This window comes from Podarcis muralis, chromosome 3, assembly GCF_964188315.1.
Source record: "Podarcis muralis chromosome 3, rPodMur119.hap1.1, whole genome shotgun sequence".
Taxonomy (NCBI): Eukaryota; Metazoa; Chordata; class Lepidosauria; order Squamata; family Lacertidae; genus Podarcis; species Podarcis muralis.
The window spans coordinates 31,603,137-31,630,863 of NC_135657.1; the positions used below are offsets into that span (position 1 = coordinate 31,603,137).

At 44.2% G+C, this 27,727-nt stretch overlaps 1 protein-coding gene and 1 long non-coding RNA gene across 3 annotated transcripts; one reads left to right on the forward strand and one right to left on the reverse strand.

Moving 5' to 3' along the window:
• Positions 1-15,073: 15,073 nt before the first annotated feature.
• On the reverse strand, positions 15,074-19,148 carry LOC114594615 (uncharacterized). 2 transcript variants are annotated; one of them, XR_003706032.2, is made up of 3 exons: positions 18,944-19,148; positions 15,637-18,363; positions 15,074-15,491 (listed from the first exon to the last, which is right to left on the reverse strand). It is a non-coding gene; the product is annotated as an uncharacterized LOC114594615 (long non-coding RNA). The 2 variants fall into 2 exon arrangements; XR_003706031.2 differs by lacking the exon at positions 18,944-19,148 and adding an exon at positions 18,774-18,937.
• Positions 19,149-19,239: 91 nt separating this feature from the next.
• Positions 19,240-26,439, forward strand: H3-3A (H3.3 histone A). Its single transcript, XM_028724513.2, has 4 exons — positions 19,240-19,386; positions 21,115-21,269; positions 22,214-22,367; positions 25,787-26,439. The coding sequence occupies exons 2-4, from the start codon at positions 21,142-21,144 to the stop codon at positions 25,913-25,915; spliced, it is 411 nt and encodes a 136-aa protein (XP_028580346.1). The 5' UTR covers positions 19,240-19,386; positions 21,115-21,141; the 3' UTR covers positions 25,916-26,439.
• The last annotated feature ends 1,288 nt before the right edge of the window (positions 26,440-27,727 follow it).

A 27,727-nucleotide genomic window follows, 5' to 3' on the forward strand; every position in this document is an offset into this window, starting at 1 on the left:
GGAGCGCACCCCGCTGCGGGGATTCGAACCGCCGACCTGACGATCGGCAAGTCCTAGGCGCTGAGGTTTTACCCACAATGCCACCCGCGTCCCTAGTTAAAAAACTGATGATGAAATATTTAATTGAATCTAAAACCTAATTATGACAATAAATGCGCAAACAAAACAAAAAACAAAACTCCCATTTCAATCCATAAACATTTATTCTCCCCTCTCAGCCCATCTGACTGTCTTATGAGACTATGGCTTCATGAACAATGTTTAATACAATGCTAGCTTCTAAACACAATCCAATGTGCTTGTTCTTACCCTTAGTACCCTGTACGCCTTGGGACCTGGGTATCTTAAGGACCTCCTCTGCCCATGTGTACCCCCACATGTTATCCATTCAACACTGACAGTCCTGCTCCATGTGCCCCTCCCGCCAACTGAAGCTTGGCAGTGATACCTAGGAGCAAGACCTCTTCAGCTGTTGCACCAACTTTATCCAGTGCCCTCCCCAGTAAGTGCCAAATGGGCTCCAACACCGTGTGGTTTCAGATGCCTGACAAAAAACATTATTTATTAATACCTTTGGGATCAGTTCAGTTGATTCTAAACCGCTCTACTCCACCCCAAGTTTATTTAGGACTATTAGACCCACCTACTAGCCAGAGTCCTCTGGTGGCTTCCAATATATTTAAAATACAGTAAAATAGACAAGAGTTACAATGGGTGGTATTCAACCATGTTTTATTCAGAATAGAACCACTGAAATTAATGACCTAACTTAGACATGTTCATTAATTTAAAAGGGTTTACTCTGAGTAAAACTTAGTTTAATAGCACCCTGTGTGTATAATCACAAAAAGGCGGCTGCTGATCTTTATCACAGCTTTTGGCTCTGTTGGCAGATGTAGGGGGTGCTGGGGGAGTAATTATGTTAGCATGCCCCCCCCCCCGCTGCCGCCCCAGTGCTCAGATATTCAAACTGCCACTCTAGAATTGAATCTCCTGGCCTGGAAATGGCTGCCAAAGGAGGCAGATGTTAGTCCTTGGCAGGCCACGACTTCATTGCTGAGCTGCTGTCTCTTACAGTCTATAGAGCTGGTACTAGCAGATGCAGGAAACACTGAGGAAGCAAATAGCATAGAATCAGATTCGTTGATTTGGAAGAGACCCTGAGTGATATCTAGTCCAATGCGCTGCAATGCAAGGATCTCAACTAAAGCACCCATGACAGATGGCCATCCAACCTCTGCTTAAAAGCCTTAATGAAGGAAAGTCCATCACCTTCTGAGGAGTCTGTTCCACTGTTGAACAGCTCCCACGGTCATAAAGTTCTTCGTGATGTTTAGTTGGAATCTCCTTTCTTGTGAGATGAAGCCATTGGTTCGAGCCCAGCCTCCAGAGCAGGAGAAAACAAGTTTGCTCCATCTTCCATGTGACAGCCTTTTAGATATTTGAACATGACTATCATACCTCCTTTCAGTCTCCTCTTTTCCAAGCTAAACATACCCAGCTCCCTCAACTGTTCCTCATAAGGTTTCTCAGATTGTGGTGCCCAGAACTGGGTGCTACTTGTCCTTTATTTCTAGGATGACAAGAAACTATTAGGGTGCACTCTTTGGGTCTGGTCAGTCAACCAGCTACAAATCCATCTAACAGTTACCTCATCCAGCTCACATGTTACCAGCTTCTCTGCAAGAATATCATGGGGACTTGGTTAAACGTCTTGCTGAAATCAAGATACACTACGTCCACAGCATTCCCCCGATCCACCAAGCTTGTAACTATATAAAAAAAATGAAATGGGATTCATCTGGCATTAGTTGTTTCTGAGAAACATGTGCTGGGTCTTAGTAATCACAGCATTATTATCTATGTGCTCACAGACCAACCATTTAATTATCTGTTCTAGGACATTTCCTGGTGTCGACGTCAAGCTGTTGGTAGTTACCTGGGTCTTCTTCTTTCCCTTTTTTGAAGAAGGGAACAATATTCACTTATTATTTTTAACCTCTCTGACATTATTTTAAGAGAGGTTAAAAATAATAACAGTTTCCTCAGCTATGTTCAAAGTAAGATGAAGAATAAGCAAGTACAGCACAGTCGTACCTTGGATCCCGAATGCCCTGGAACTTGGACGTTTTGGCTTCCAAACGCCACAAACCCGGAAATGATTGTTCTGGTTTGTGAACATTCTTTTGGAACCTGAACATCTGATGGGGCTTCCACGGCTTCTGATTGGCTGCAGGAGCTTTCTGCAGCCAATCAGAAGCTGTGATTTGGTTTTCGAACATTTTTGACATTATTTTAAGACTAAAGATAAAGTCTTAGGATAAACAAAGAGGGGAAGGATTTGCTGAACTAACAAATTGAAATGGAATACAAAAAGGGAGGTATGAGGAGGTCCGGGAAACAAGCAAATGAAAGAAATTGATGGAAAGATGGAATTGTTTTTTAACTATTTTTATTTTGTATTTTTCTTTTTTCATTCTGTAAAATTCTAATAAATATCTTTTTTTAAAAAAATATTTTTAACCTCTCTTACAAGCCTGAGCTAATTCTGAGCTTTGGCCTGCCTGACCTTCCCCCTGCAACTGTTGGCTACTTGTGTATACTCTTCCTTCATGATTTCCCCTTTCTTCCATTTTTTATATATGTCCTTAAATACTGGCTATGTCCGGGAAATTCTGGACATATGTCAACCATATTGTACCTACATGGATCAGAAGGAAAGGATTGTATTCAGTGGACTTATAAGACTTTGCAACCTCCCCCCTAGTCCAACTATGAGAAAGCTCAGGCTCGTGGGACCTCCACTAATTGCTAATATGCCACCCAGTCTAATTCAGGGTGTTGAGATTAGCCTATAAAACTCCATAATGAACTAGAACCTAAATACATGCAGGAAAACCTCTGCCTATACTGTATCAATCTTCTTGAGAGCCAGTGTGGTGTAGTGGTTAAGAGCGGTAGTCTCGTAATCTGGGGAACCGGGTTCGTGTCTCCGCTCCTCCACATGCAGCTGCTGGGTGACCTTGGGCCAGTCACACTTCTCTTAAGTCTCTCAGCCTCACTCACCTCACAGAGTGTTTGTTGTGGGGGAGGAAGGGAAAGGAGATTGTTAGCCGCTTTGAGACTCCTTAAAGGGAGTGAAAGGCGGGATATCAAATCCAAACTCTTCTTCTTCTTCTTCTTCAGCTCCAGCCTGCTGCGGACACATTTATTGTCTCTTGTCCTTTCACTTGAAGATACATATGGAACCTTCACTAGTGGGTTTTCATCACTGGCTTCCCTTTTCAAACAGGCCTTGCCGGGGTGTGTGTGTGTTGAGTGCAGTTGTTTGCTGAGACCAATTAAAATTGAAGTGTTCTGTATGACATGCAATGAGGTCCACTCACTCAACAGAAATTCAGCTGCATGACAGTACCTCCAGTTTCTTTTATCCCCCCTTCAGCCCTCCCACACACCCCAAAATGTACGTATGCTTGCTTGCGCTACATTGGACCTCACCTAGGAATGCAGATGTTGCAATTGGTGGAATTATTTTATGACTGTTTTGATTGTTTTAATATAAATATTGTAGATCACCCAGTGATCTTGACAGAAATAGAGGTTACACAATGAAATAAACATATCAGGTTTAAAAGAAACTAGATGGAAGAAATTAATATGTGGAACTCACTGCCACTGGTTCAGAAAAGAACTAAACACATGTATGAATCATAGGAAAAACAGCAGTTACTGGTTAAACATATCTGCACACATCTGAAAAAAATATTTGGGAATTTTAATTCTTCCTTGATTTGGAGGAAAGACCCATAGGTAGGTGTGTAACCACCAGGTTCTGTGTGGAGTTAGGCACAACTAACTGCACAGGAAATAATCCTCGCTGAACTAAACATGCATAGGATCAGATTGCACTATCCTAGCCTGTTTTTGCATTTGAACTCGTTGTTCATGTTTATTCTACCATCACGTGGGTTTATTTATTTTCCCCTGCGGCGCTTAAATACATTGTATTGCAATCAGCCCCGCACATCTGGAACAGGCAGCTGTCACTATTTCTGGTGGTGACAGATCTGTCTCTGAGGCTGCGCTGGCTGACGACTTATGGAGGCCAGTGCACAAAAGGAAACTCCTTTTCTCAATTATTAATAGCTCAAAGGAAAGAGGCCGCATCGCCGCAGAAGAAGCAACCCTGGGAAGATTTCTCTGCTAAAAATGGAGGTGAAATCTTTTGGTGATGGGTCCTTTCCCGCTCCTGCAAAACGAGCCAGCTTCTCGCCCTTTGCTGGGAAACCTAATAACAGCGTTCAGGTTGCAGGCCGCATGCAACCTCACACTGTACAGCCTGAGTTTCAAGGGCAAAACTCAAGTGAACGCTGGCCTGGCCGCCAGTCTGTCAGCCATGGCCTCTCCCCGCTGTGTGGCAAAGCGACAGCTCGCTGCAGAGCTAACAAGGCGCCTGCGCGGGAGCAGCAGCCGAAGGCCCGGAGCAGCCATGAAACGGGAAGCTCCGCCCAAGCTGATAGCCATATATGGCAACTAGGCCCTCGGGGTGACGTCATGGGCTCGCTGAACTCTAATATGGGGCAGGTTTTCTCCTGAATGACTGGCTGCCAGGCAGTCGGGAAAGACGCCTCTAGGAGCTTTTGACAGCTTCGCTGCAGAGGTCAGCCAAGGGGAGGAAACGAGGGGCCTGCAGACTGGGAGAGAAGTCTGCCTGCGGAAGGGGGATCTCGACTAGAGGCACCCCCTCGATGGCGGCAAAGGAAAATCACGTTGCCTGACAATAGGAGGAAAGGAGCTCCACTCACAGGCAGCCTGAGAGCTGTAGTGGGATGTCCTCCCACAGGAATCCTTCTATTTTTAAATCTCACTCTTTACTACAGCTTTACTATGAGCATAAAAAGCAGAGCAGGGACTGCAGCAAGCAAGTCTAAGACCGACGTTCTCCTAAGCATAATCAAATTTCGCTGAAATCAGTAGGCTTTCTAAGTAGATCAGGATGGAAGGCATACTGTTTTTACAAAGTGGGTTTCCACCATCACTAATAAAAAGCTACCGAGGAAAGTGGAATGCAAAAGAAAAAAGGCTAACAAACAGCTCTGGCTGACACAACTGTAATTAGTCTTGTCTGTGCAGGGGGCCTTCAAGAAGCTGCAGCTCTCTTTTATTTTGGTGCATTTAAACCATTATCCTCAAGTGCAAAGATGTTAATTCAAGCTGCCCCCCAATTTATTTATTTGTTACAGTCATCAACTTGCACACCTTTTCAATGAATGCATTTATGATCAATTTCAAAGAAGAAATGGTTGGTGTGTTTAGAGATAAAATTTATTATGTCATAAACTCTTGTGGTCTACAGACCACTTCCTCAGATGCAAAAATGCTTTTACTGTAATAAATGAATAACCATACAGTCCTCTACATATTTACTCAGAAGCAAGTCTCTCGTAGTTTAATAGAATTTACGCCCTTGTAACTACACTCTTGTGTGTTAAAAGACTGCAGCTTAAAACTGTAATTGCACAATCCTAGACATGTCTACTCAGAGGTAAGTCCTATTAAGCCCAACAGGGATTTCTCCTGGGAAAGTTAGGATTATAACCAAACTCTATGAGGACTACAGAATTATGTTTTGTTTTGCTCCAATAGACTAACAGGACTACCTGTTTAGATGTTAGTCAGAAGACGTTATCTTACGTACCTTCGAAATATTTTTACATGTAAACACTATAAATTTTATTTGGTTTAGTAATGGTGGAATAGACAGGGCATCTCTAGGGTTACTTACAGTTGTTTACCTCCCTTTCTAGCTCCAAACTCTGAAGGAGGGCTGGAGCTCATCCCTGACATGCTCCTCCACCTCTGAGGTACTTGGAACACCTCCACAGCACAGCACTGCACAGGCTAGTCCTCCTAATCTTGGAGTTGGGAAGCTGGGACATTCCTGTCATCACACCACATTTCGGATGTGCTCCAAGCATCTCCACAGTCCAGCATGACATAAATGATCCCCATCCTGAGCACTGTTTGTGGACTCCTTGTCCTTACAAGTGTTCAGTAGCACCTTTCACCGAAGGGTTGCAGTAGCCCATGCATTATAATGTGCATTCTTAGATTAATTCTTTAAAGCTGTATTACCTGAGAATACATTTTTCCATCTTAAGCTGCTATGACATCATGCTAGGTGACAAAAATGTAATTAAATCAAGTGTGTTGATAGGCTTCTGCTCTCTGACATTAAAGTGTGCAGGAACATTGTGTTACACTACTGCAGATAGAAGGATGGAAGGATATATGGCTTTTACATCAATATTATTGCAAGTCAACTGAATCTTTTCCAGTCAGGAATCAGTTTCTCAGCCTTTTTTATTAACCATTTCTGGATAACTCTTCAATGTGCTTTAGAAATTCCACATCATTTATCTCCACAACAGCCCTGTAAGCCAGCTGAAATTGAGGAAAATGAAACTTGATCAGGACCACAGAGCTAAGTAGATATTTGAATGTGGGTCTCTCACACCTCAAAACAACACTCCAGGTACTGCAATACACTGACCACCACTGTCTTGATGTAAAACAGCACTCTTGCCTTATCCCAGGTCAAACTATTGGTCCATCTACCTCAGAATGGTCGATTATGACATGCAATGGTTCTCCAGCCTTGAGCAGAGCTATTTCAAATCACCTGTTACCTAATCCTTTTATTTTAAATAGGAGATGCCAAGAATTAAACCTGGGACCTTCTGCCAATAAGACAGGGGTCAACCATCTTTTTGTGTGGGCCAGTGAGTTGTGGCATAACACAAAATGGCTGCCATGGAGCATGGCATAGAACAAAATGGCTGCCACATGGGCACAGAATAGCACAAAATGGCTGCTGTAAAGGTGTAGCATAGCACAAAAGGCTGTCAGATCTAAAAGAGTAGAAAGGGACAGGCCCACAAAATGGTACATGTATGCATCAGTGTGGGTGAAAGAACCTACATCAGCCATTACTACACTCACTAACAGAGAGAAGCTCTTTGCACCTCTCCATTATTCAGAAGGTGAGTGGGTGTTCAGTACTGGAATCACATGAAATGTTTAAGGCAGGTGTTCAGTGTAGGAGAGACCCAGTCAGTGCAAACAGAAACAGAGCTGGAAGAGCAAACATCCTTACATACATTGTGGATTTTTGAAAGGATATTTACTGAGGCCTTTTGCAGGTGCCATGGGAGGTAGTGGCAGACACACTGGTGCCTAAGGGCACCACGTTGGTGATTCCTTGAAGGTATCTGCTCTACTACTGAACTAGTCTAACCAAGGAGTGCTGACTCTGGAAAAATATTGGAGTGGAGGAGCTGACATCGTGCACAACATCACACCCAGATATTGTGTGTGACGCTCAGATGTCTGATGCGACAGTGTTGCGTGTTACGTCAAGGCGTCACACGGCAGCTTGGCTTCCATAACCAGCAACTCCTCCATCTCCTCCTGCCACTGCCATGGGCCATGGGCTGCTTCCCTTCCAAGGCAGCAAGAGGAGGAGCCACCACATTTCTGGCTCGTGCAATCGTGCAAAGCCTCAACATCATGCACAACAGTATCGTGTTTGGGCATTGCACCCAGACAAACATTGAGAGGGCCTAGCCCCCCTGCTAACAAATATTGGGGGGGGGGCTCAAAGGGGTTCAGCCCCTAGGAGTCGGCACCCCTGGTCTAACCTCATCAATGGACATAGGCCTGAGACATTCTTTATATGAAGTTAACATATACACAAGTAGTAGTAGTTCAAGGATTGAATGGCAAAATGATCTATAGACTGGATACATAGTTAACATTTTGCATTGCAATGTAGTTTTATTGCTATGAACGGGGCTGGTTCCAGGTTCCAGCACTATCCTGGTGGCTTACCTTGAAAAGCAGGATACCTGTGTCTGCTACCACTTTTCTCAGTGCCTCTCTAGTGAGAGTCTGACAGTTTGGCTTACTAAGGCAGGGGCAGAGTCGGGCAGCAGCTTACCCTGGAACTGCTGAGCTAAAACAGCTGCAATATCACCGTCTTTATTACCGTATGGATGGTAACTGTCCAGCTTGCGGGGGGGGGGGACTAATTTAAACAAATTAAAAGAAATGATGGCACTAACCCTGAATGGGTTCCAGCATTTGCTCCTCTGTGCTGGGCACTGACATGGGGCTGGACTACAAAACTCTGTATGCGGTTTCGTTCAGTAGATATGCTGGGTTCAGATCTCATTTGAGCTACTTAAATCTCAACCTCTCAGCAATCTGTTCCATTGGATGGAGTCCTATTTTGATCTCCACCTTTTAGATCTGGGGCAAGGAACCTTATTCTGCTCAAAGGTGGCATTCTTTTTTGTTCAGAGGCTACGTGCCAGTGGTGGGACAGATGAAAAAGTGGGTAGAGCAAAAGCTATGACTCTTACCTTTGTACAGAGTAGACTACATTCAAACCCTCCCAAAAGGCAAGTAAGAGACATTATCAAGGATAGATTCCAGTCAAGCACATGAGGGTGGTTCGAAAACAAGGCCAGTGAGGGATGTGGTCGTATGTGGTCTAGGAAGGGGGCACAGCCCTGGAAGAGTCCTATGGACTAGAAGGGCCTGTGGGGGCCACATTCAGCTTGTGGGCCTGAGGTTCTGAACTCCTGCTTTAGATGCTTTTACTTGTGGCTTCTTTCCTATATTGAGGAAACTTCTGGATGTCCTTGGGCAAGTCATATTATCTCACCCTGACTCACCTTATCTTGCCTGTAAAACCATAGTAGCAATAGTAATGGTTCTGCATTTCACATAATTTTTGTGAAGATTAGCAAGGATAACATGCCAATGAGTCACTACCAACAATATACAAATAGTATTATTTTTCTCCCACAGCATTTATAAACTGTTTAGTATTTTTTTTAAAAATCTCAGCAGTGAAATATAAATGTGGACGATGTTTCGCTTTTGGTTTTGTTTTTTAGCTCAGGGTTTCTGAGAAGAGAGATTACACTCACACCCTGAAAGCAGACTCTGAAAGTCTGGCTCTGCTGACTGGCCAAAATAATAGTCAGGCATCTGATATTTACAGCCAGTCCAGGCAATCTGGAGGGTTCATATTGTCTACCAATCACAAGAACTGATGTTGCACAAACCTCTTCCCTTCTCTACCTTCTCTCATAGTAGCTTGTGGTAATTTACTAGCCTCAGAAACAAAGATATTATTGCCTGCCATGGCAATCTCTAAGCAGTGCAAGATTTCAGGGGTTCCAGGCAATTACCTAGGACTCATGTTTCCTTTTGGAATGTGGCCCAGCAGAGACTCTCGTGTCTTTATGATATATGGTTTATTTACAAATATATACAACTTGAGCCTACAGTGGAGGGGTTCACAGCATTAACACCCAAGGATCTTGCTTGTCCCTAGCTGCAGCCTTGGATTCAAACAGAAATCAAACATTGTTCTCAAATATTGTTCTGACTCTCTCTCCAGCTTGTTGCTTTCCTTCTAGGTGATATCACTCCAACTTTCAACTCTAAACTCTGGCTTTGTCCTTCTAACTAACTGAGGGCTTTGCGAGCTGACTGGGGGAAGGGACCCATCCATTTGTCATCTCACACAGAGCCCCTTTCCTTTGTCTCTCTTAATGGCTGCACCTCAACACAGAAGAGAAGAAGAGTTTGGGTTTAATATCCCGCTTTATCACTTCCCTAAGGAGTCTCAAAGCGGCTAACATTCTCCTTTCCCTTCCTCCCCTACAACAAACACTCTGGCTTATATTTTAACACTTTCTGGATCCAGGGGTTAGAAGGGTCTTGCATACAGCCTCCTTCCTTCTCCATAAACTCAGCATACCAGTCCCAGACTCAGACACAGCATTGCAGTCTCTGATATAATATATTCAAACTCAGGCAACAGAAAAATAATATTTTTATTGTAGAGTATTTTGACAAATTTACACTGCTCTACCAGCTAGGCCTCATCCAGGCTGTTTCTTTCCAGTAGCTTGCTTTTTGTTTTGGTTGACTGTGTGTCAGAGCAGGAAGAATTGGCAAATCCAATGCGCAGCAGACTTGGAGAAGGAAACAATTGACAAAATAAGTATCCACCCCTCTTTGTTTTTGCTCTCCCTTGACAGAGGTTCCTGAATTTAATTATAGCTCACAGAGAAGTATTCTGCTGAATTACTGAAACTCTCAATAAGGACTAGATTCTAATTTTCCTAATTAGCATCTGAGCAGTTGGAAAACTCGCCAACATCCTCAGCCTAAAAATGAACATACAGGCTGCAATGAGTCTAGTGGTTATTTCTGCCAACCAAGAGCTGCCAACCAAGTCTATGAATATAAAAATGTATAGGAAATGAGAGGGCAAGCATCACATGGCCTTGTAATATGCTTCCTGAAACAGAGCTTGACACCATTTGTAATCATCTGAAGTTTGCAAAACAGAGCTAATGATGTGGTGACCAAGATGATAGCTCAAGAGCCTGAAGTAAAATAAAGCAAACATTAAAAGAAAATCATTGTTTTACTAATGGGATGAGGACTGGTTTGTAAACTCATTCTTTGTAATGCTAAGTTGAATTTCTAGTAACTGGGAGTAATTCCCAGGATACTGAAACCTCACCTACATCTGCATGGTATTGGCTCACCTAGAACACTTACGTATCGTAAGTGGGCAGCAACTAAGGAGGAATGCAGAAGACACTTCAAAGTAGGGAATAGTTTAAGGCTTAAAACCTGTAAGACTGGAACCTTGATTCTGAGTTAAGTGTATGTCCTGTCAATCAGGATCTGGAAAAAGCCTTTTAGCTCAACATTAAAAGACTGAATAATCCCTGAATATGTAGTTGGTAGAGTGTTGTGTTTGGACCAGGGTGACCTGGGTTTCAAAATCTTATGCTCATCCATGAGACTCTGAGTCAGTTCTTCCACTTTTCAGCCTAACCTACCTCACAGGGTTGTTGTGAGAATAAAATGGAATAATTGCCTTGGAGGGAAGGTAGGATACACATATGCTTAGTAAATAATGAGTCACTGACAATGCTCTTTACAAAGCAGACAGGTTCTCAAGAGTGACAGAGCCACTCTCTGTGACTCCCCATTGCACCATCAAGGGAAATGCAGGAAAAGGGTGTGACTAACAAAAACTTGTCTTTTGCATGCCATTACTTTCTGTTGTTGGTCAGCAGGTCAGGGAGCAGACTAGTTTCGCTAAAAGTTAAAGAAAGGGCAAACTTCACCAGGACTCAGTTTGGGGCAAGTCACATTAAAAAGAAAGGGGCAGGGCTTGTGCAGGATCATGGCTGAGTTCTTGCATGACTATAGGGCTGTTAGAAAGGGTTTTTTAAACAGGGAACAGCAACAGTGCCCCACTGTTTTTTGAACATTTGCACTATGGTATGCACTATGCATCCCTAAAGCTTAGAGAGGTCCATGACTATAGAATCATAGAATAATTAGAGTTGGGTGGTCTATAAATCTTTATACATAAAAAAGCCAGCTAAGCATTTGACTACACTGTGCCATTTGTTTACTTTAAAAATACAGTAGCATTACTAAAATGCTTTCAGGGCCTCTTTACCCTCATTAGGCAGTGGTGGCTGGTGCCCAATGGGGCTGGTAGGGTGGAATGTAGGGAGGTCAACAGTAGGCGGAGCCAGAGCCAATGACGGGTGGAAGAGCTGATTAATTCTAATTTTATTCCACCCAGACCTTGGACTGCTTGTAAAGCAGGTGAGATAGGTGGGGCAGTGCCCTATATGCCCTAGCCTCTACTGTCATTACGGTTAGAAGTCCCCCTGTGCATACCTAATATCTTAATATCTTAATAAAAACAAATCAGTTTTTAAGTGTTTTTACTATCATGTGTTCTCCCTCCCCTTGAAGGAACCCAGGGAATTCGTCATTCTGTGAGAGGCTGGTCTCTAGCAGAAAACATTCTGCATCTTTACAGAACTCGTCCTTAGCTTCCCTTTGGGTAACCAATGCTAATTAAACAGGTAAAGCCAGTTCTTATAGTAATAGCTTCATTACAGAGAAGAATCTCTTGCAGTGATTTTAACAGTGGTACTCCAGCACTGTTTCAAGATCTGTGTTTGCATAATGTCAAGGACCAGACATATCTTGGAAGAAACATGTCTGATAAACTCTTACATCATGATTCTTTGTGCTGCCCAACTGTGGCAATACACTGGTTTGTGGCAGTATAGCAATAGCAGCATCCTGTCTGAAGCAAGAGACACGCCAGTTCTGCTACATTGTCTGTCGGTTCCAATCCCATTATACTAGTGCATATCAGGTATAAGGTGAGGAGCTGACACAGTTGGTTCAGAGTATAGCTACACATCAACTGAGCTAATAATTGCTACTATTCTCTTTATCAAGGAAATAATTTCATTAAAGGTTTGTTGCAACACTACTACAACAGCCAAACATAAGTCATTGCTGGATTTCCCCTTCAGGCTGATTTATTTCTTTAAGGGTCAGACATATTATATTCAAATATCCTAAGAAGGCCCTTTCATAGGAAACTGAGACGACAATGGGTTGTATCCAATGTTAGTCATAGACTAGATCCATTCAGATGAATTGACATGATTAAATCAAATGGTCCATTAATGCCGAAGTTTCACTTTCTGTAGGAGGCAACCCAATAAAGATCAAGCTGATCATGTGAATCTGACTCCTAAAAATGAACCACTTTGCTCCTTCATTAATTATTATTTATGCATCCTAATTAATGTTCACCTATTGTTGAACCAAAAAAGGGACATGGGTGGCACTGCGGTTTAAACCAGTGAGCCTCTTGGGCTTGCCGATTAGAAGGTCGGTGGTTTGAATCCCCGCGATGGGGTAAGCTCCTGTTGCTTGGTCCCAGCTCCTGCCAACCTAGCAGTTCGAAAGCATGCCAAAAAGTCCAAGTAGATAAATAGGTACCACTCCAGCGGGAAGGTAAACGGCGCTTCCGTGCGCTGCTCTGGTGTTCCATTGCGCCAGAAGTGGCTTAGTCACGCTGGCCACATGACCCGGAAAAACTGTCTGCAGACAAATGCCAGCTTTCTTGGCCTGTGAAGAGAGACGAGTGCCTCAACCCCAGAGTTGTCCGCGATTGAACTTAACTGTCAGAGGTCCTTTACCTTTACCGTTGAACCAGTTTCCTAGATATCATAAGGTGTGGACAAGTTTTAATAAAAATGTAGCAAGTAAAAGTAAGCCAGAAAAGTAGGAGTTCTCTGTAAGAAAAAATATGAACTGGATCTGCTTGTTTCTTTTTACTATTTTAAGAGTCTTTAAACACAAAATAAAAGTGTGAGATTTCCACACAGAGAAAATCTATTAGACTTGAGGCCAGGGTTACAGTGGTACCTCAGGTTAAGTACTTAATTCGTTCTGGAGGTCTGTACTTAACCTGAAACTGTTCTTAACCTGAAGCACCACTTTAGCTAATGAGGCCTCCTGCTGCTGCCGCGCCGCCGGAGCACGATTTCTGTTCTCATCCTGAAGCAAAGTTCTTAACCTAAGATGCCATCTGCCACCAATCCAGATGTCAGGGCTGCAAAGTCCCATTAGAAAATCCAGCCTGCTCTCTGGGAGACAAAGTGGGGAAATGTGGATTCAGATCTGCTCCTTTCCCAACCATTAAAAAAAACAACTCTGATTTTAGCAACCCCCACCTTTCTAACATAGCTCCATGAGTGATGGAACAACTGCAGCTACATAAGTACACAACCGGATAAGGACGGTAGTGTAGAAATTTATTCAAGGTTCCAAAGCATTGCAAAAATTATTTTTGTATCCTACGATATAATTCAGGAGTTTTGAGGGTTGGCACGGTTGGACACCTGCTGAGGGTCCACACTCCAGAAGGCCACCCCGCAACAACAGCTTCTTGGATCCGTTCCTCTTCACCTCTGCTTCTTGTTGTGGCTCCAGGGGAATGAACAAGTAAACAACAGCTGTGGTGAGGAAGAGTGACTGTCTAGACCAGGGGTCTGCAACCTTTAAGACAAAAAGAGCCACTTGGACCCGTTTCCGAAGAAAAAACACCCTGGGAGCCGCAAAACCATTGCGACATTTAAAGCATGCACGCCGCTGCCCTCCGATCTGACAGCGGGTGGGAAGGTGATGTCAGGACGGTGCGTGACTAACGCACGCACTGCACCCATGCGACGTCACAGCCAGTACAGCGCCCGCCACAGTGGGAAGTGTCGGGGCGCACAATGCGCCTCCTCCCCTCGCTAGTATCTGCCCCGGAGCCGTGGCAAAGGTGTAAAAGAGCCACATGCGGCTCCGGAGCCGCGGGTTGCAGACCCCTGGTCTAGACCAGGCATAGGCAAACTCGGCCCTCCAGATGTTTTGGGACTACAACTCCCATCATCCCTGACCACTAGTCCTGTTAGCTAGGGATGATGGGAGTTGTAGTCCCAAAACATCTGGAAGGCGAGTTTGCCTATGCCTGGTCTAGAAAGTCAGCGGTAGCAATGATGAGGCAGAAGAGCAGCAGCTGGCAACAATGGCAGAGAAGAGGCAGATGTACTGAGAAAGGAGGCTCCACCCTAAACCCACAGGCACAACCTACCATTGTTTCTCATTGCTTCTCTTCAGCGCATGTATATGTATATGTATGTATACCGCACTCTGAAAAGGTCATCCATCAGGGCGAACAATTGCATTCAATCGCATTGGCCTGAACTGACTGGAAAGGATCTAAATAATCTGTGTCATCCAAGAATGCTTGCATCTGAGTGTTACAATTCTGTTACTGTACAGAATGTGAAAGTACTTCATAATTCTAGACTTGCTACCTTCTTTATATATCTTCATTCTGATACAAGCAGTTCAAAATGCAGACCAAGACTGTTATAAAAGTTGATGAGCAGAAGAAAGGTTATATGGGATGCAACTGCTTCTTTCTGTGGAGCTATTCCTTTCCTCCACAAGATCCTTGTGGCCACTGGGTAATATAAATATCAGGAATTAGGCAATGCTGCTTCAGGCGGAATTAACTGCTCCCTCATGATTTGCAACTCTCAAAAAGAAGTTGGGACAGTCACAAAGTGAAAAGCTGTTCAGAAGCTAGTTGTGCATGTTAGTATGTTAATGACAGGGAATCATATTTTTTAATATTTATACACTCATACGGGCCCCCAAGGCAGCTCACAACATAATAAAACAAGCACAATAAAATCAGGTTACAAACAACCTTACTAAAGTTTGCAGCAACATATACAAAACAGTGGCAGCAAAAAAAGCACATCTAAACAAAACTGTAATAACAATCTTTCTGAAGCCAGGGAGGTAAGGGACTAAATAAATTTAGCGAGGGCTCAGTTGGTTGAGCATGAGACTCTTAATCTCTGGGTTGTGGGTTGGGCAAAAGATTCCTGCATTGCAAAGGGCTGGATAGATGAACCTTTTGGTCCCTTCCAACTCTACAATTCTCTGAGTCTATGAGTTCCAGAAGTAAGATGCCACCACAGAGAATGTCCTATCCTTATCACGTACACCTCAGATGGTGGAGGGATGCAAAGCAGAGCCTCCTTAAAAGATCTTAAGCAGTCATGCAGGAGCTGGTGGTCCTTCAAATAAAACTGGCCCATGTAAGCTGGCAGGATTTTGGAAGTGGTGGATCATCTGCCACTTCACTCCCACCCTCACAATCCTCCACTGGTTTGGTGCCAGTATAGAAGCAGACCTGACTTCAGGAAAAGTAGAAGTAGAGTGTTTGTTGTGGGGGAGGAAGGGAAAGGAGAATGTTAGCCGCTTTGAGACTCCTGAAGGGGAGTGAAAGGCGGGATATCAAATCCAAACTCCTCTTCTTCTTCTTCTTCTTCTTCTTCTTCTTCTTCTTTTGCGGCAGGAAGGAAGCTGCTATTAGTACCTAACAACCCTCTTTCTTTCTTTCTTTCTTTCTTTCTTTCTTTCTTTCTTTCTTTCTTTCTTATCTTGGTTTTCTGAGGAGTTAATGCTGTTAAATGAGCAGGACAGTGGCTAGACAGTGGAAAATTTGGGCAAAATCCCACCTAACATTTATGTTAAAAGTCCATATTAGAGACTTCCCTAGTAAAGAAATCTTTGCACCCACCATTACATACTTTGGTGTTGCCCAGTATAGCCTTTGTGAGTTGTTAGAAGCCTGTTATAATCTGGCTAGTAAAATGGGAGAGGCACAATGTGATCAATTTGCACAACATTCTTGTGGATATAGTTGTTCACAGTGCCTCCACTAGAGTTATTCTGGAGCCAGACTTGGTATCAACTTGGTACCAGTTGTCCCTTAGCACCCTGTTTCTTGAATTTTTTTCAGTCGGTGTAACCTACATACTGGCTTGAAAAGTATGTCAGAACAGGACTGGAAAAATGGCTTTTGGAAGTGATAAGTGCTTATTTGAGAGGAAATAAGTTTCTACCAGGTCATAAGGAAGGTGTAGTGAGGTTCCTTCTGAAAAATAATAATTTATTATTTATACCCCACCCATCTGGCTGGATTTCCCTAGCCACTCTGGGTGGCTCACAACAGAATATTAAAAACACGATAAAACATTAAACATTAAAAAAATCCCTAAACAGGGCTGCCTTCAGATGTCTTTTAAAAGTAAGATAGTTGTTTATTTCCTTGACATCTGATGGGAGGGCATTCCACAGGGCGGGTGCCACTACCAACAAGGCCCTCTGCCTGGTTCCCCATAACTTCACTGCCAGAAGGCCCTTGGAGCTGGACCTCAGTGTCCAGGCTGAATGATGGGGGTAGAGATGCTCCCCTTCAGGTATACTGGGCCACGGCCGTTTAGGGCTTTAAAGCTCAGCTCGGAAACGTACTGGGAGCCAATGTAGGTCTTTCAAGACAGGTGTTATGTGGTCTTGGCAGCTGCTCCTAGTCACCAATAAATGCCATCCCTTGACCAATCTGACATTAACAAGTATCAGAACTATGGCATGAGATAATCTCAGGTACATTGAGCCATATCATTTACACAACATGCATATTCAATAGCCTCAAAAAGCTACTGGGGCCTACAACATGCTGCTTCCATTGGTGAAGAGTGCTCTTGCTGAAAACCCTGCTCCGTTATATTCTGAGGCACCTAAACATTCATGAAAAGCCGTCTCATGGAAGACTCACTAATTTTCTAGTGATGATGTCAGGAAGGTATAAAAGGAGATAGAGAAAATCATAGCCTTTTACTATGATAAAATCAGGGCCCCTTCAGATATCCTTTTTATTGCACATTCAAGATGATATGTGCTCCTGATGGGATTGGAAAAGTTTTGGGATGGAACTATTGCTTCATTTCCAATCAGTGCATGTCCCATAGCTTCCTAATGAATTCATGCAACTTTTAATACCACAAATGTTCAGGACGGGAAGGTGGTTTATCCTGCTTCAGTTGTGCTGTAGTGCAAAACTGCCCTTCCACATAGCAATAATGAGGTTACATTAGGAAAGCACTGTAGAACTAATAAAGTGGAATGATGTGTTGATGGTCCGGTATAAATCAACCACTTATGCCCTATTACTGTGTCAATGACTGCAGAGCAGGCCCCCACACAAAAACACTAGTCTGGAGGGGCACTTAGTGAAAAGTGTTCCTGACCATCTGGAGTTTTCATCCTATGACTACAGCTTCTGAGTTGAGAGGCACCTGTTGCATAGAAGAATGTGTATGAGAGATTAGAAGGGGAGGATTGGGGGACCACAGACAAGGGCCACCCAAACCTAAGGCTAGCCTTGGCTCGAGATTTCACAAATCTTAACAGCAATATATAGTGTCTGTCAGAAAACAGAAATTGTGGAATGAAGTTTTTATTCCTTTAAGCTAGCTCTCATTCTTTAAATCTGGGCATTACAAATCTCTCTCTGTGTGTATGGTCCAGAAGTTCCAGTACAGTCAAACCTCGTTTTTTGAAAGTCTCAGCTGCTGAACGTTTCGTAAGCCGAACACCGAAAACCCAGAAGTGAATGCTTCCATTTTCGAATGCGCCTTGGAAGGTGAACGGCGTCTGTGGCACATTTTTCTTTTTTCCACATTGACCTTGCAGCCAGACTTTTGATCCTTGATTTTTGAACGTCGAACAGATTTCCGGAACGGATTACGTTCGAAAACCGACGTTCCACTGTATTGTGGTTTTAACAGATGAGCATAAAAGGAGTAAGCTACCAGTCACTGAAGCCACCTAAGCTGGTGGAGCTAGTGGTTTAAGCTTCAATGTGAATAGTCTGAGGAAGGCAAGCTGTAGAATTACTGGAGGAGCAAAACATTGAAGTTGGGCCAGTTCATGAGGGCCAGTTCGCCAACTCCAAACACCACTTGTTGACTTGAAGCGTAATCTTCACATTGCATAAAAATCCACTGCAAGTGCTGCAATGATGTCAGTCCTCTGACAAAACAAATCACACTTTTAAAGGCCTTAAACTTTTTAACACCCCGACCCCTTTATCGTACTCCACCTCATTCATTGCAATCAGGCTGGAATCCCTCTCTCCTCACCAATGAGTTCCCCTCCACCCACCCCATCGAGCAGCCTCAAACTTCATGGAAGTCCCTTTGGTGTTGGATCTCAGTCGTTCAACGCTAGTACTCCTGGCCCCCCGAGTCTGAGGCTTCATCAAGCGGTGGACGTGTGAAGCGCCTCAGGCAGAGGAGTGAAACTCCTAGGGACCGATGTCCCTTCATCCCCGTAATAAAATATTTTAGGGCGTCCCCACCCCCTCGCAGTTGATGGGCATTGCCATTCAAATGGTGTCCGTGTGCCACGTCTTGCGACCGATTAGGTGGGACGGGGCTTACCTTGTGCCCCCTATATTTTATTGAGGTTGGCCCCCCTGGCCTCCAAAGTCTCACAGGCTTGGGCCACCCTAACCTGGGGGGGGCCCTGAGAGTTCAGTCCAGGAGCAGCGAGGGGCCCCCAAGCCACCCCCTAATGCCCGAAGCAACGCAGAGAGACCGTTGGCCCTGACCTCGCGCCGCCGGATCCTGGCGGTTAGGGGTCTCCTCCCGCTGGACCGTTGGGCGCTGACTTGGGGCCTCGTGCTCCCCTCTGGCGGGGGAAGGAAGCCAGGAGGGCCAAGGGGGGATTCCCTGCTTCGCTCCCTCGCTCGCTCTCCGTCTGCGGCGCGCGCGGCGTGTCTTTTGTGTTTGTACACACAGAGGCGGCCGCGGGAAGCCGAGAGTGGGCAGGGAGGAAGCCGCGCGGGCGTGGCCTCGCCTTCCCTCCATTGTGCGCCATTGGCTGCCCTCCTCGGCGGGGGCGGGGCCTGGGCGGGGCTAAGCGGCGGAGACGGCCCTCCCGAGTCAGCCATCTTTCAATTGTGCTCTCAGCCGCCGTCGCCCGCAGCAGCTTTAGCGCCTCCTCGCTCTTCCTCGCCTGCTCGGCAGCCGCGCTCAGCCTCAGCGGACGGGGGTAAGTCGTCAGCCTCGCTCCCTCCCGCGGCGGCGGCGCCCCCCCCCTCACGCCAGCTTAGCCAGGGACCCCTCCGGGCTGCCCCCCGAACCTCTCCGGCAAACTTCTGGGAAGAGCTGCGGTTGGGGGGCAGGCGAGTCCCCAGCGCAGCCGAAGAGACGGCTCCTTCGCGCAGGGCCCCCCAGCCCCACTTCGCGCGGCTCCTGCCCCCCTCCAGCGCCCTCCCCGCACCCCGGACCCCCACCATCCTCCTCCCCAGCCCCTCACCTGCCCCCTCGGCCCCTCGTCGCCCCGCATCGGAGCTGGGAAGCGGCTGCAAACTGGAGCCAGTTGCCAGCCCGGGGAAACTCTGCTGCCTGCCTTCCCTGGCTCCCCACAGTTGTTGCTCAGCTTCACCATCTTGTCTCTTTTCTCTGGTCACCGACCATATTTTTTCTCTCCCTATTGCATAAAAACAATAAAAAGGGGAGAAATGTGCCCAGGAAACGATCCAAACCCAGCGCGATTTGGGGGGATTCTCGGTCCAAACTTTTCCTCTCCCCGGTAGCCCGTCGGACCCCACATAGTTTGGAGCTGCTGGGGGATTTTTTTTTCCGGGGGGTTGTTATTGTGTTGCTATTTTATTTTTTTATTTTCCCCCCCTCCCCGTCTCTCTCTTTCTCTCCCTGCAATAGGGAGTCTAAGGCTGCATTTCGTGATTGTTTCCATTTTGTTGGGGATGAGTTTGCCAGCGAGAGGCGCTTGGGAGCGAGGCAGCCTCAGCACTGGCAATTGGGCAGGCGGGAGCAGCACCGAAAAACCTGACCCCCCAAAAGTTCGTTGCTTTCTTGCACTTAAAATCTGACGTGATATTTCCCCCCCTTCCTTTTGTGGAATAAAACCTGGCTCGTCTACGGCTTCCATTTGTTTTTCCTTCGCGCGCACGGCAGGGCGAGGGCAACGGTGGCTGCTTTGCAGGAGAACACTTTAAGGCTTGGGAGTCCCCCTGTTTTCTTTTCTGTTTTTAAACCGATTTTTGTTTTTGTTTTTTGCTCAATGCAAGCCATAAATCAGCTGCACGTCCCCCGGCGTTTTCGGCAATTATTGGCACTTTTTCTGAGCCCACGGGAGAGGGTTAGGAACCGCTTGTGTTGTGTTGGAATCGCCCCTCTCTCATCTTTTTGACTGCTGCTGCATCGCTCGTTTTTTGCCCTGGGCAAGGGCTGCATTTTAGCGGGCTACTACAATCCTAGGCATTTATTTCAGCGGCGTAGCGTGGGTTGTCAGCACCCGGGGCAAGGCAAGTAATTTGCGCCCCCTAACCCGTGGATTTGCGCCCCCTAACCCGTGGATTTGCCCTAACCCCAGATGTTGCGCCCGGTGCGGCCGGCCCCCCCTGCACCCCCCACGCTACGCCACTGATTTATTTTACTGTTCAATAAATTAGATCCCCCCCTCCCTGACCATCTTACCATCCAACCCAGCACTTGCAAGGGAAAGGATTTCTTTATGTGGCAAGCTCGCAGGCGGGGAAGTCCGCTGCTTGGCTTGCTACCGGAGGTGTGGATCCGCAGCTTTTTAATCGCTTAAGGTTTTGGAGGTCCTTAACATCCGATGCATTGTTGTTGGCTTTGTAAAGGCAGTTTTAAAAACAAATAAATCTGCATTTTCGGAAACCCTTCCCCCCCCCTCCTCTGGTGGCTGCTGTGTGGCGGTATAGTGATCGCGTGGGTGATTTCTTACCGATAGGTGTAAGGAAGAGAAGTTCGCGGGAACATGGCTCGTACCAAGCAAACTGCCCGTAAATCCACCGGTGGGAAGGCGCCCAGGAAGCAACTGGCGACAAAAGCCGCTCGCAAGAGCGCGCCCTCTACTGGTGGGGTCAAGAAACCTCATCGCTACAGGTATAGATATGACCGCGAACAAAAGTATTGTGTTGTTATAGTCCCCAAACAACGCGGAAATGTTTATCGGAACGCAACTTTTTGCTTTGGGGATTTTTTTTTTTTTTAATCTTTCACATTGAATCGGATTATACTGGCAAGGTCTCCGTTGTTTCTTCTCTTGACGAAAAAGAAAAATTTCAACATAAAAATATTTTATATTGAACATTTCCTCCGAAAAAAGCTGTAAGATCGTCTTTGATAGTAATATATCAATGGTATTGATTAAATGGATTTTAAAAATAAAATCTGAAAATCGCAATATTAAGTTTTAAAAAACAAATCTGGTTCTGTCGTGTTTAGGATGTAGTAATAGGGCTTGCTGATTAATGAAGGTGTTGGAAGAAGCCTGCTTTATTTAAAACTTGCCGAGCCTGATAATTTTTCATTTATTTAAATTAGTTTAGCTCCTCAGCTGTTACTGTAAAACTGATATAATTTGTGCATTGTACCACTAGAGGGCAGCAGCTGCCTCCAGATAAGCAGGTAAATAGCAGGCTTTACACTTTTAAATGTTGTTTTTAAGACTGTGTATACACAACTGGATAAATTGTAATTACTGATATTCTTCTAGTAGCCATTTTTCTCATCAATTTCATAATATTTACATTGCATAAAGAGGACATAAAGAAAAATGAGTACTGAGAAGTTATTTAGTGGTTTCTAGCATTCTGTTTTGTACTGTTCTTTTTACCTGAAACCAATTTGACTTATTTTAGCATGTCACTACTTCATTTTGTAGAAGTTGGTCTAGCACAAAATGTTCTTGTATGCTCATGTCTCTTGAATGGAACAGTTATTCAAACTTTCATTTCTCTCTCTGGAATTTTTTCTGGAATATTTTTCGGAGATGAAGACAAAAAGCTGATTTGTCTTGTTTCTTCTTCTTTGTTTATCATTTAAAGGCCAGGTACTGTGGCTCTTCGTGAAATCAGGCGTTATCAGAAGTCAACCGAACTTCTTATCCGCAAACTTCCTTTTCAGCGCCTGGTGCGTGAAATTGCTCAGGACTTCAAAACAGATCTGCGTTTCCAGAGCGCAGCTATTGGTGCTTTGCAGGTAAAAATCACATTGTATCTTACTAGCTGCCCTTAACCCCCCAAATGGCAAGATGCCCCTTAATAGAACTGATAATGCATGTCTGAACAATATAATTTCAGGTGAGTACCTAACAGTGTTTTCCACCCCATAACTTTATATATGAACTTTGTTTTCAATTAGCCATTTTGTGTCCCAAATTGTTTCTTTCTAAGTTACAATTATCCAGCTTTTAAAAAGACATGGGGAAAGGTGCTTAAAGGTAAACCCTTTCTACTAAAGTAATTCAGCTGACTTTTAAAAATATATACATGAGACTTAATTTACAACTGTCTCAGACAGTACACATGTGGGTATAGCTTTACCATCACAAATGACATGAAAAGCCCTTTCTAGAGTGCAGCCATTAACAGCACTGTGCCGTTAGTACGTGAGGGAGTATGTGATTGGTTACTTCCATACGCTCATCTTATTGGTTCAGCTGTTTCTATGGTTAGTCAAAACTTCACGCAATTGGTGGGTTTCACAAGTAAGCATCCATGTGTTTGTAGGTGCGCAGATAACTACCAGCATTTGGGAGAACTAAAGTAATTCCCCTCCTTGAGGAAGATCTTAAAACTTGAAATGTTGGAACATAAGGATTTCAAAAATAGATCTCTTAAAGGAACTGCAAATGAATCCATTATTTCTTTCCACCACCCTTCAAGATTCATTTTTTTATTTTTACTCTGCACGAAGGTTAACCAAACCATTTCTGAGATTTGTCAGGAATATGATCTACATTACGCTGCATCAGAATACTTAGCAGCTTCTGCCTTTCTCAAACCTCCAAGTAACTTCCACACACCTTTTTCCTTTTTCCACACATCATTAGGAAGAGCAAGAGGTACCTGTTAGGATGTGGTTGGGATACACCTGGTATGTGAGATGTACTTTTTGAGCCCTTTTATAAGATAAACCATTGAAGGTAGAATGCTGCACTGGAAGGACCTTGGTCTGATCCGGCAAGACAATCTGTATGTTCTCCAACAAAACACAAAGCTTGCATTAGTGTTAGATGTGGTGATTTCCAAATATGGAGAGGGAACTCGTGCTGTTTTCAAGTTCTCTTTCTTGATTTATTTCCACAAATTACTGATGTGTAAGTAGCTATCTGTGAAGAGCATGACATTGCCAATTCTAGGCAGATCCAGTGTATTTTCCAAAAGTAGAAAGGCACATTATCCCTTTTCATGCAACACTTATGTGCACAAGAGTGATGTAAGCATGGCTAGGTTGTGGTGAGGACAGCGACTTAACAAGGGAGAAGCAGCCCTTAGTTTGTAAGCACTACACTCAGGGGCCTTGTTTAGTCGTTTAGTCATGTCCGGCTCTTCGTGACCCCATGGACCAGAGCACGCCAGGCCCTCCTGTCTTTCACTGCCTCCCGCAGTTTGGTCAAGAGCATTTAATACTTTACAGACCTATTTGACATTCTCAGAAACAGTTCCCAGACAGAACTGATTTGTCAGTCATTGGACTCCCATAAACCCAAATGTCTTGCAGCATGCTTTGCCTGCTCTGTACCTCCTGCTCTAAACAGACAGAGGTACAAGAAAGAAGTCCATTAGCCATCCTAATAATAATGTCGGCATATCACAGGATTTGTGTGTGAAACATGTACAGTTCTACACAGCATATGCAGAATTCAAGCTAAAACAGGTGTCTATAAAAAATTCAGCACAGTCTAGAATCTAGACACTAGATGAAGCCTGTCTTATTTGTGGCCCATCAACTCTTAACACAACCCACCGTCATGCTGGTGCATGGCACCCACTGTGTTTGCAGTCCCAGACTGATGACCAAAGAATAGGAAGTTTATTGACGGCCGTATAGGGTCAACAGGCTGCACTTGTCTTGTGTACAGTCCTCCAGCCAGGGTGCTATGAGGTTTCTGGCTAACCATTGCCAGATTATGATTTTTAAAGCAAGACTGAATGGTTGAGAAATCAGAGTGCAACATGGACATCAAAGCAGTTGCTTTAGTGTTGGTAAAAAGTAGCAGTGGTGCTGCTGCTTCATAAAACCCACAATACACCTATGTTCCTTGGCTAGATCCTTGTCCAATCCTGACCTTATTTTAATCCCAGGATGAGCAGGCATTAGGCTTTAATTTTTATACCACAATCCTGAGACCTACCAGCCATAGCCAGGTGCATATACTGGCTCAGGAGGGATAACATAATGAGAATTAAGGACAACGTACCTCTGAGCATATGCCTGGTCCATATTAAAAATCCACATCTATCTTCCTTTCTTTCAGAAGCCAAAATTAGGGTGGAGTGGGAAATACCTATTAATTGTTGGTTTTGCTAGATAGTTGGGAGCTAGAAAACTTGACTGTCATACTGTAAATCCCCCAGAGATGTATCAGTAGATCCTGATCTCCCTACTGCTTTTCCTGTGAAGATGGATTCCGAAGTTTTATACAGTGCTTGTGCAAGCAGAAAACAGCTTGCACAATCAGCCTTTCCTCTTGCCTCCATCTGCAGAAGGTTTTTTCCCTTTAATTTGGGGGGTGGGGGTGGGGAGCATCTCCTGAACAGTGGGGCTTTCAGTCATGGCTGCTGTGGGAACATGCCCCAAATCAGGCAGAAAGGGCTTGCATCCCACTGAAGGAAGAGTCCCTCTGCCTGATTTTGGATGATTCTCCACCCATTTCACTTCAGTCCTTACAACATGGCCCCCATTATTCAGGAGGGGCCCCAACCCTCTGAAGAGAGTTTTTGGAAGATACAAGTAGGAGGACGGGAATATCTGTTGTGTAAAGAGCATTATGCTCATGTAACTACTCAAAACAATCCTTTAACTGTTGTTCCCCTGTGGAAGAGTTAACTTGCTACAAACCACCTTAGTGGTGGATCAGGATCCAGAAGGGGCTTTTGTTTTGCAAGCTACAAGAATGTTTTGGAGAAGATAATACATACGTTAATTATGATAGTTAATGCCCAATCCAGGTGTGGAATCAATCAGAGACAGGATTTTATAGTTGGGTGTATCAGAACTCTAGGGCTACAATACCTTGTTTTCTGTTTACCAACATTTGTATCCCACTTGATTTTAACAAATGATTTACAAGGAACATCATGTAATTAAAACATGGAACACGCATTTAAAATCAGCAGTAAACTAACAAGAGATTAAAGCATGCCAAGATCTATGTGTGGATAGGCTTTTTGGCAGGTGCCAAAAAGGATACAGCAAAGGTATCTGATGTCAGACATCAATAGGCAGAAAGCGCCAAATTGTAGGTGCTATCGCACCAAAAGATCTATTTCCCCCTCCCAATTGCATAAGACAATTTAGAAGAGAGACATAGCTAAAGTGTGCCAATGTTTGTAATTATTTGAGAGTCCGTGCACTATGGTTAAAACATTCGAATTATTTTCTTCTCTCAACAGGAGGCAAGTGAGGCCTACCTGGTTGGCCTGTTTGAAGACACCAACCTGTGTGCTATTCACGCCAAACGTGTCACAATCATGCCAAAAGATATCCAGCTAGCACGCCGCATACGTGGAGAGCGTGCTTAAATTCTTCTAAGATGGATTTGTCATTCTCAAAACAAAATAAATCTCTTCTTCCTGTTATTGGTAGTAATGAACGTTAGATATTTTTTTCCATGGGGTTAAAAGGTACCTAAGTATATGGTTGCAAAAATGAAAAAAAAAAATAGAGGACAGAATCGGGTATTGGCAAGCTCTTTTTCATTTTCATTTGTGTGTGGATTTTTAATATAAATGTGGGGACATATAATGCATTATTGCTATCAAAAACCATTTCAGTGAACATATTTCAGCAGTTCAACTTTATAACAATTATAAATACGCCAGTCAAACTTTTCTGGACAATGCCAGCATTTGGATTTTTTAAAAAAATAGGTAAATTTCTTATTGATGGCAACTATATGGTGTCTGTAACATTTTTATCATACAGTAGATTCCATCCATTCGCTATACTTTTCTAACTAAGTTGTCCTACATGCAAGTACATGTTTTTAATGTTGTCTGTCTTCTGTGCTGTTCCTGTAAGTTTGCTATTAAAATACATGAAATAACATTTGTTTTTTGCCTTTAATTTTTAACCCTGCCACATTGACTGCTAGTTTCTGTAAGTCAGCACCAATAGAAATTCAAGAAACATGCATCTCTTGCACTGCTTCCAAACTAAATGTAGGAAAGTGTGCATTTCTGACTCATATTGAGATCTGGAGCCATACCAAAATTTATATGTGGTGGGAAAACACACATGGATGTAGTTACTAGTTCGCACATGTGCGCATCCACTTCAATAACGGCAGTAGCACTTTCAATGAACAAAGCTTCCCTTCCAGCCAATTCATGTGAATTGATCTTTTGGATCCCTCTTTCAGTTTACAAGTATAAAAGTAGCACACTTACTACATGAATTGGCCACCACCAGAAGGAATGAGTGTCTCGCATCTCCTAGGTGGTGTGTGCCTGCAGCTTATGGTGTGGAAATTAGGAATCTGTGGTCATGACCCTCTGGTTTGAAATTACTATTTTTCTAGCTTCACTTTAATCCTATGGGGGGGAGGGAGGGAGGGAATCTGTTTCCTGCACAGACTGAAAATGTCCCTAAATGTAGCTGTGTGTGAATCTTGACTACTGACTCGGAGCTTCCATTTTGAGTGTTTTCAAACTCTTGCTGTTTCCAGCCATTTTCCAGAGCGTATTCAGTGGTACCTCGGGTTAAGAACTTAATTCGTTCTGGAGGTCCATTCTTAACCTGAAACCGTTCTTAACCTGAGGTACCACTTTAGCTAATGGGGCCACCCGCTGCCGTCGCCGCACGATTTCTGTTCTCATCCTGAAGTAAAGTTCTTAACCTGAGGTACTATTTCTGGGTTAGCGGAGTCTATAACCTGAAGCGTCTGTAACCTGAGGTACCACTGTACTCTAGCTAGTTGGGTCAGTTTCTCAGATTCAGCTGATGTTCCGTTTTCTTCTGTAATTCTTCCTTACAATCATGCTGCAAACTTGCACAAATCAAATTGCACTTCCATCCTACAGAAACTAATATACAGTTGTACCTTGGAAGTCGAACGGAATCCGTTCTGGAAGTCTGTTCAACTACCAAAGCATTCAGAAACCAAAGCGCTGCTTCTGACTGGCTGCAGGAAGCAAACGAACAGGCACTTCCAGGTTTGTGGCGTCAAGGAGCCAAAATGTTCGAGAACTAAGCTGTTTGAAAACCAAGGTACGACTGTATACTCTTCCCTTGCCTCCAACACGGTTACAATGATGCAGACCTGGTTGATGGGTCACCCTGGGAGAATGCTCACAGTTCATGGGTTGGGCCCCCAGCAAATGGTTACCCGCTTC

What these genes read in the sequence shown, in the direction of transcription:
- H3-3A (XM_028724513.2), top strand. Translation starts at nt 21,142, where the DNA reads ATGGCTCGTACCAAGCAAACTGCCCGTAAATCCACCGGTGGGAAGGCG. An exon ending in AAGAAACCTCATCGCTACAG is followed by an intron (nt 21,270 to 22,213) that starts GTATAGATATGA and finishes TATCATTTAAAG; the next exon opens with GCCAGGTACTGTGGCTCTTC. An exon ending in CAGCTATTGGTGCTTTGCAG is followed by an intron (nt 22,368 to 25,786) that starts GTAAAAATCACA and finishes TTCTCTCAACAG; the next exon opens with GAGGCAAGTGAGGCCTACCT.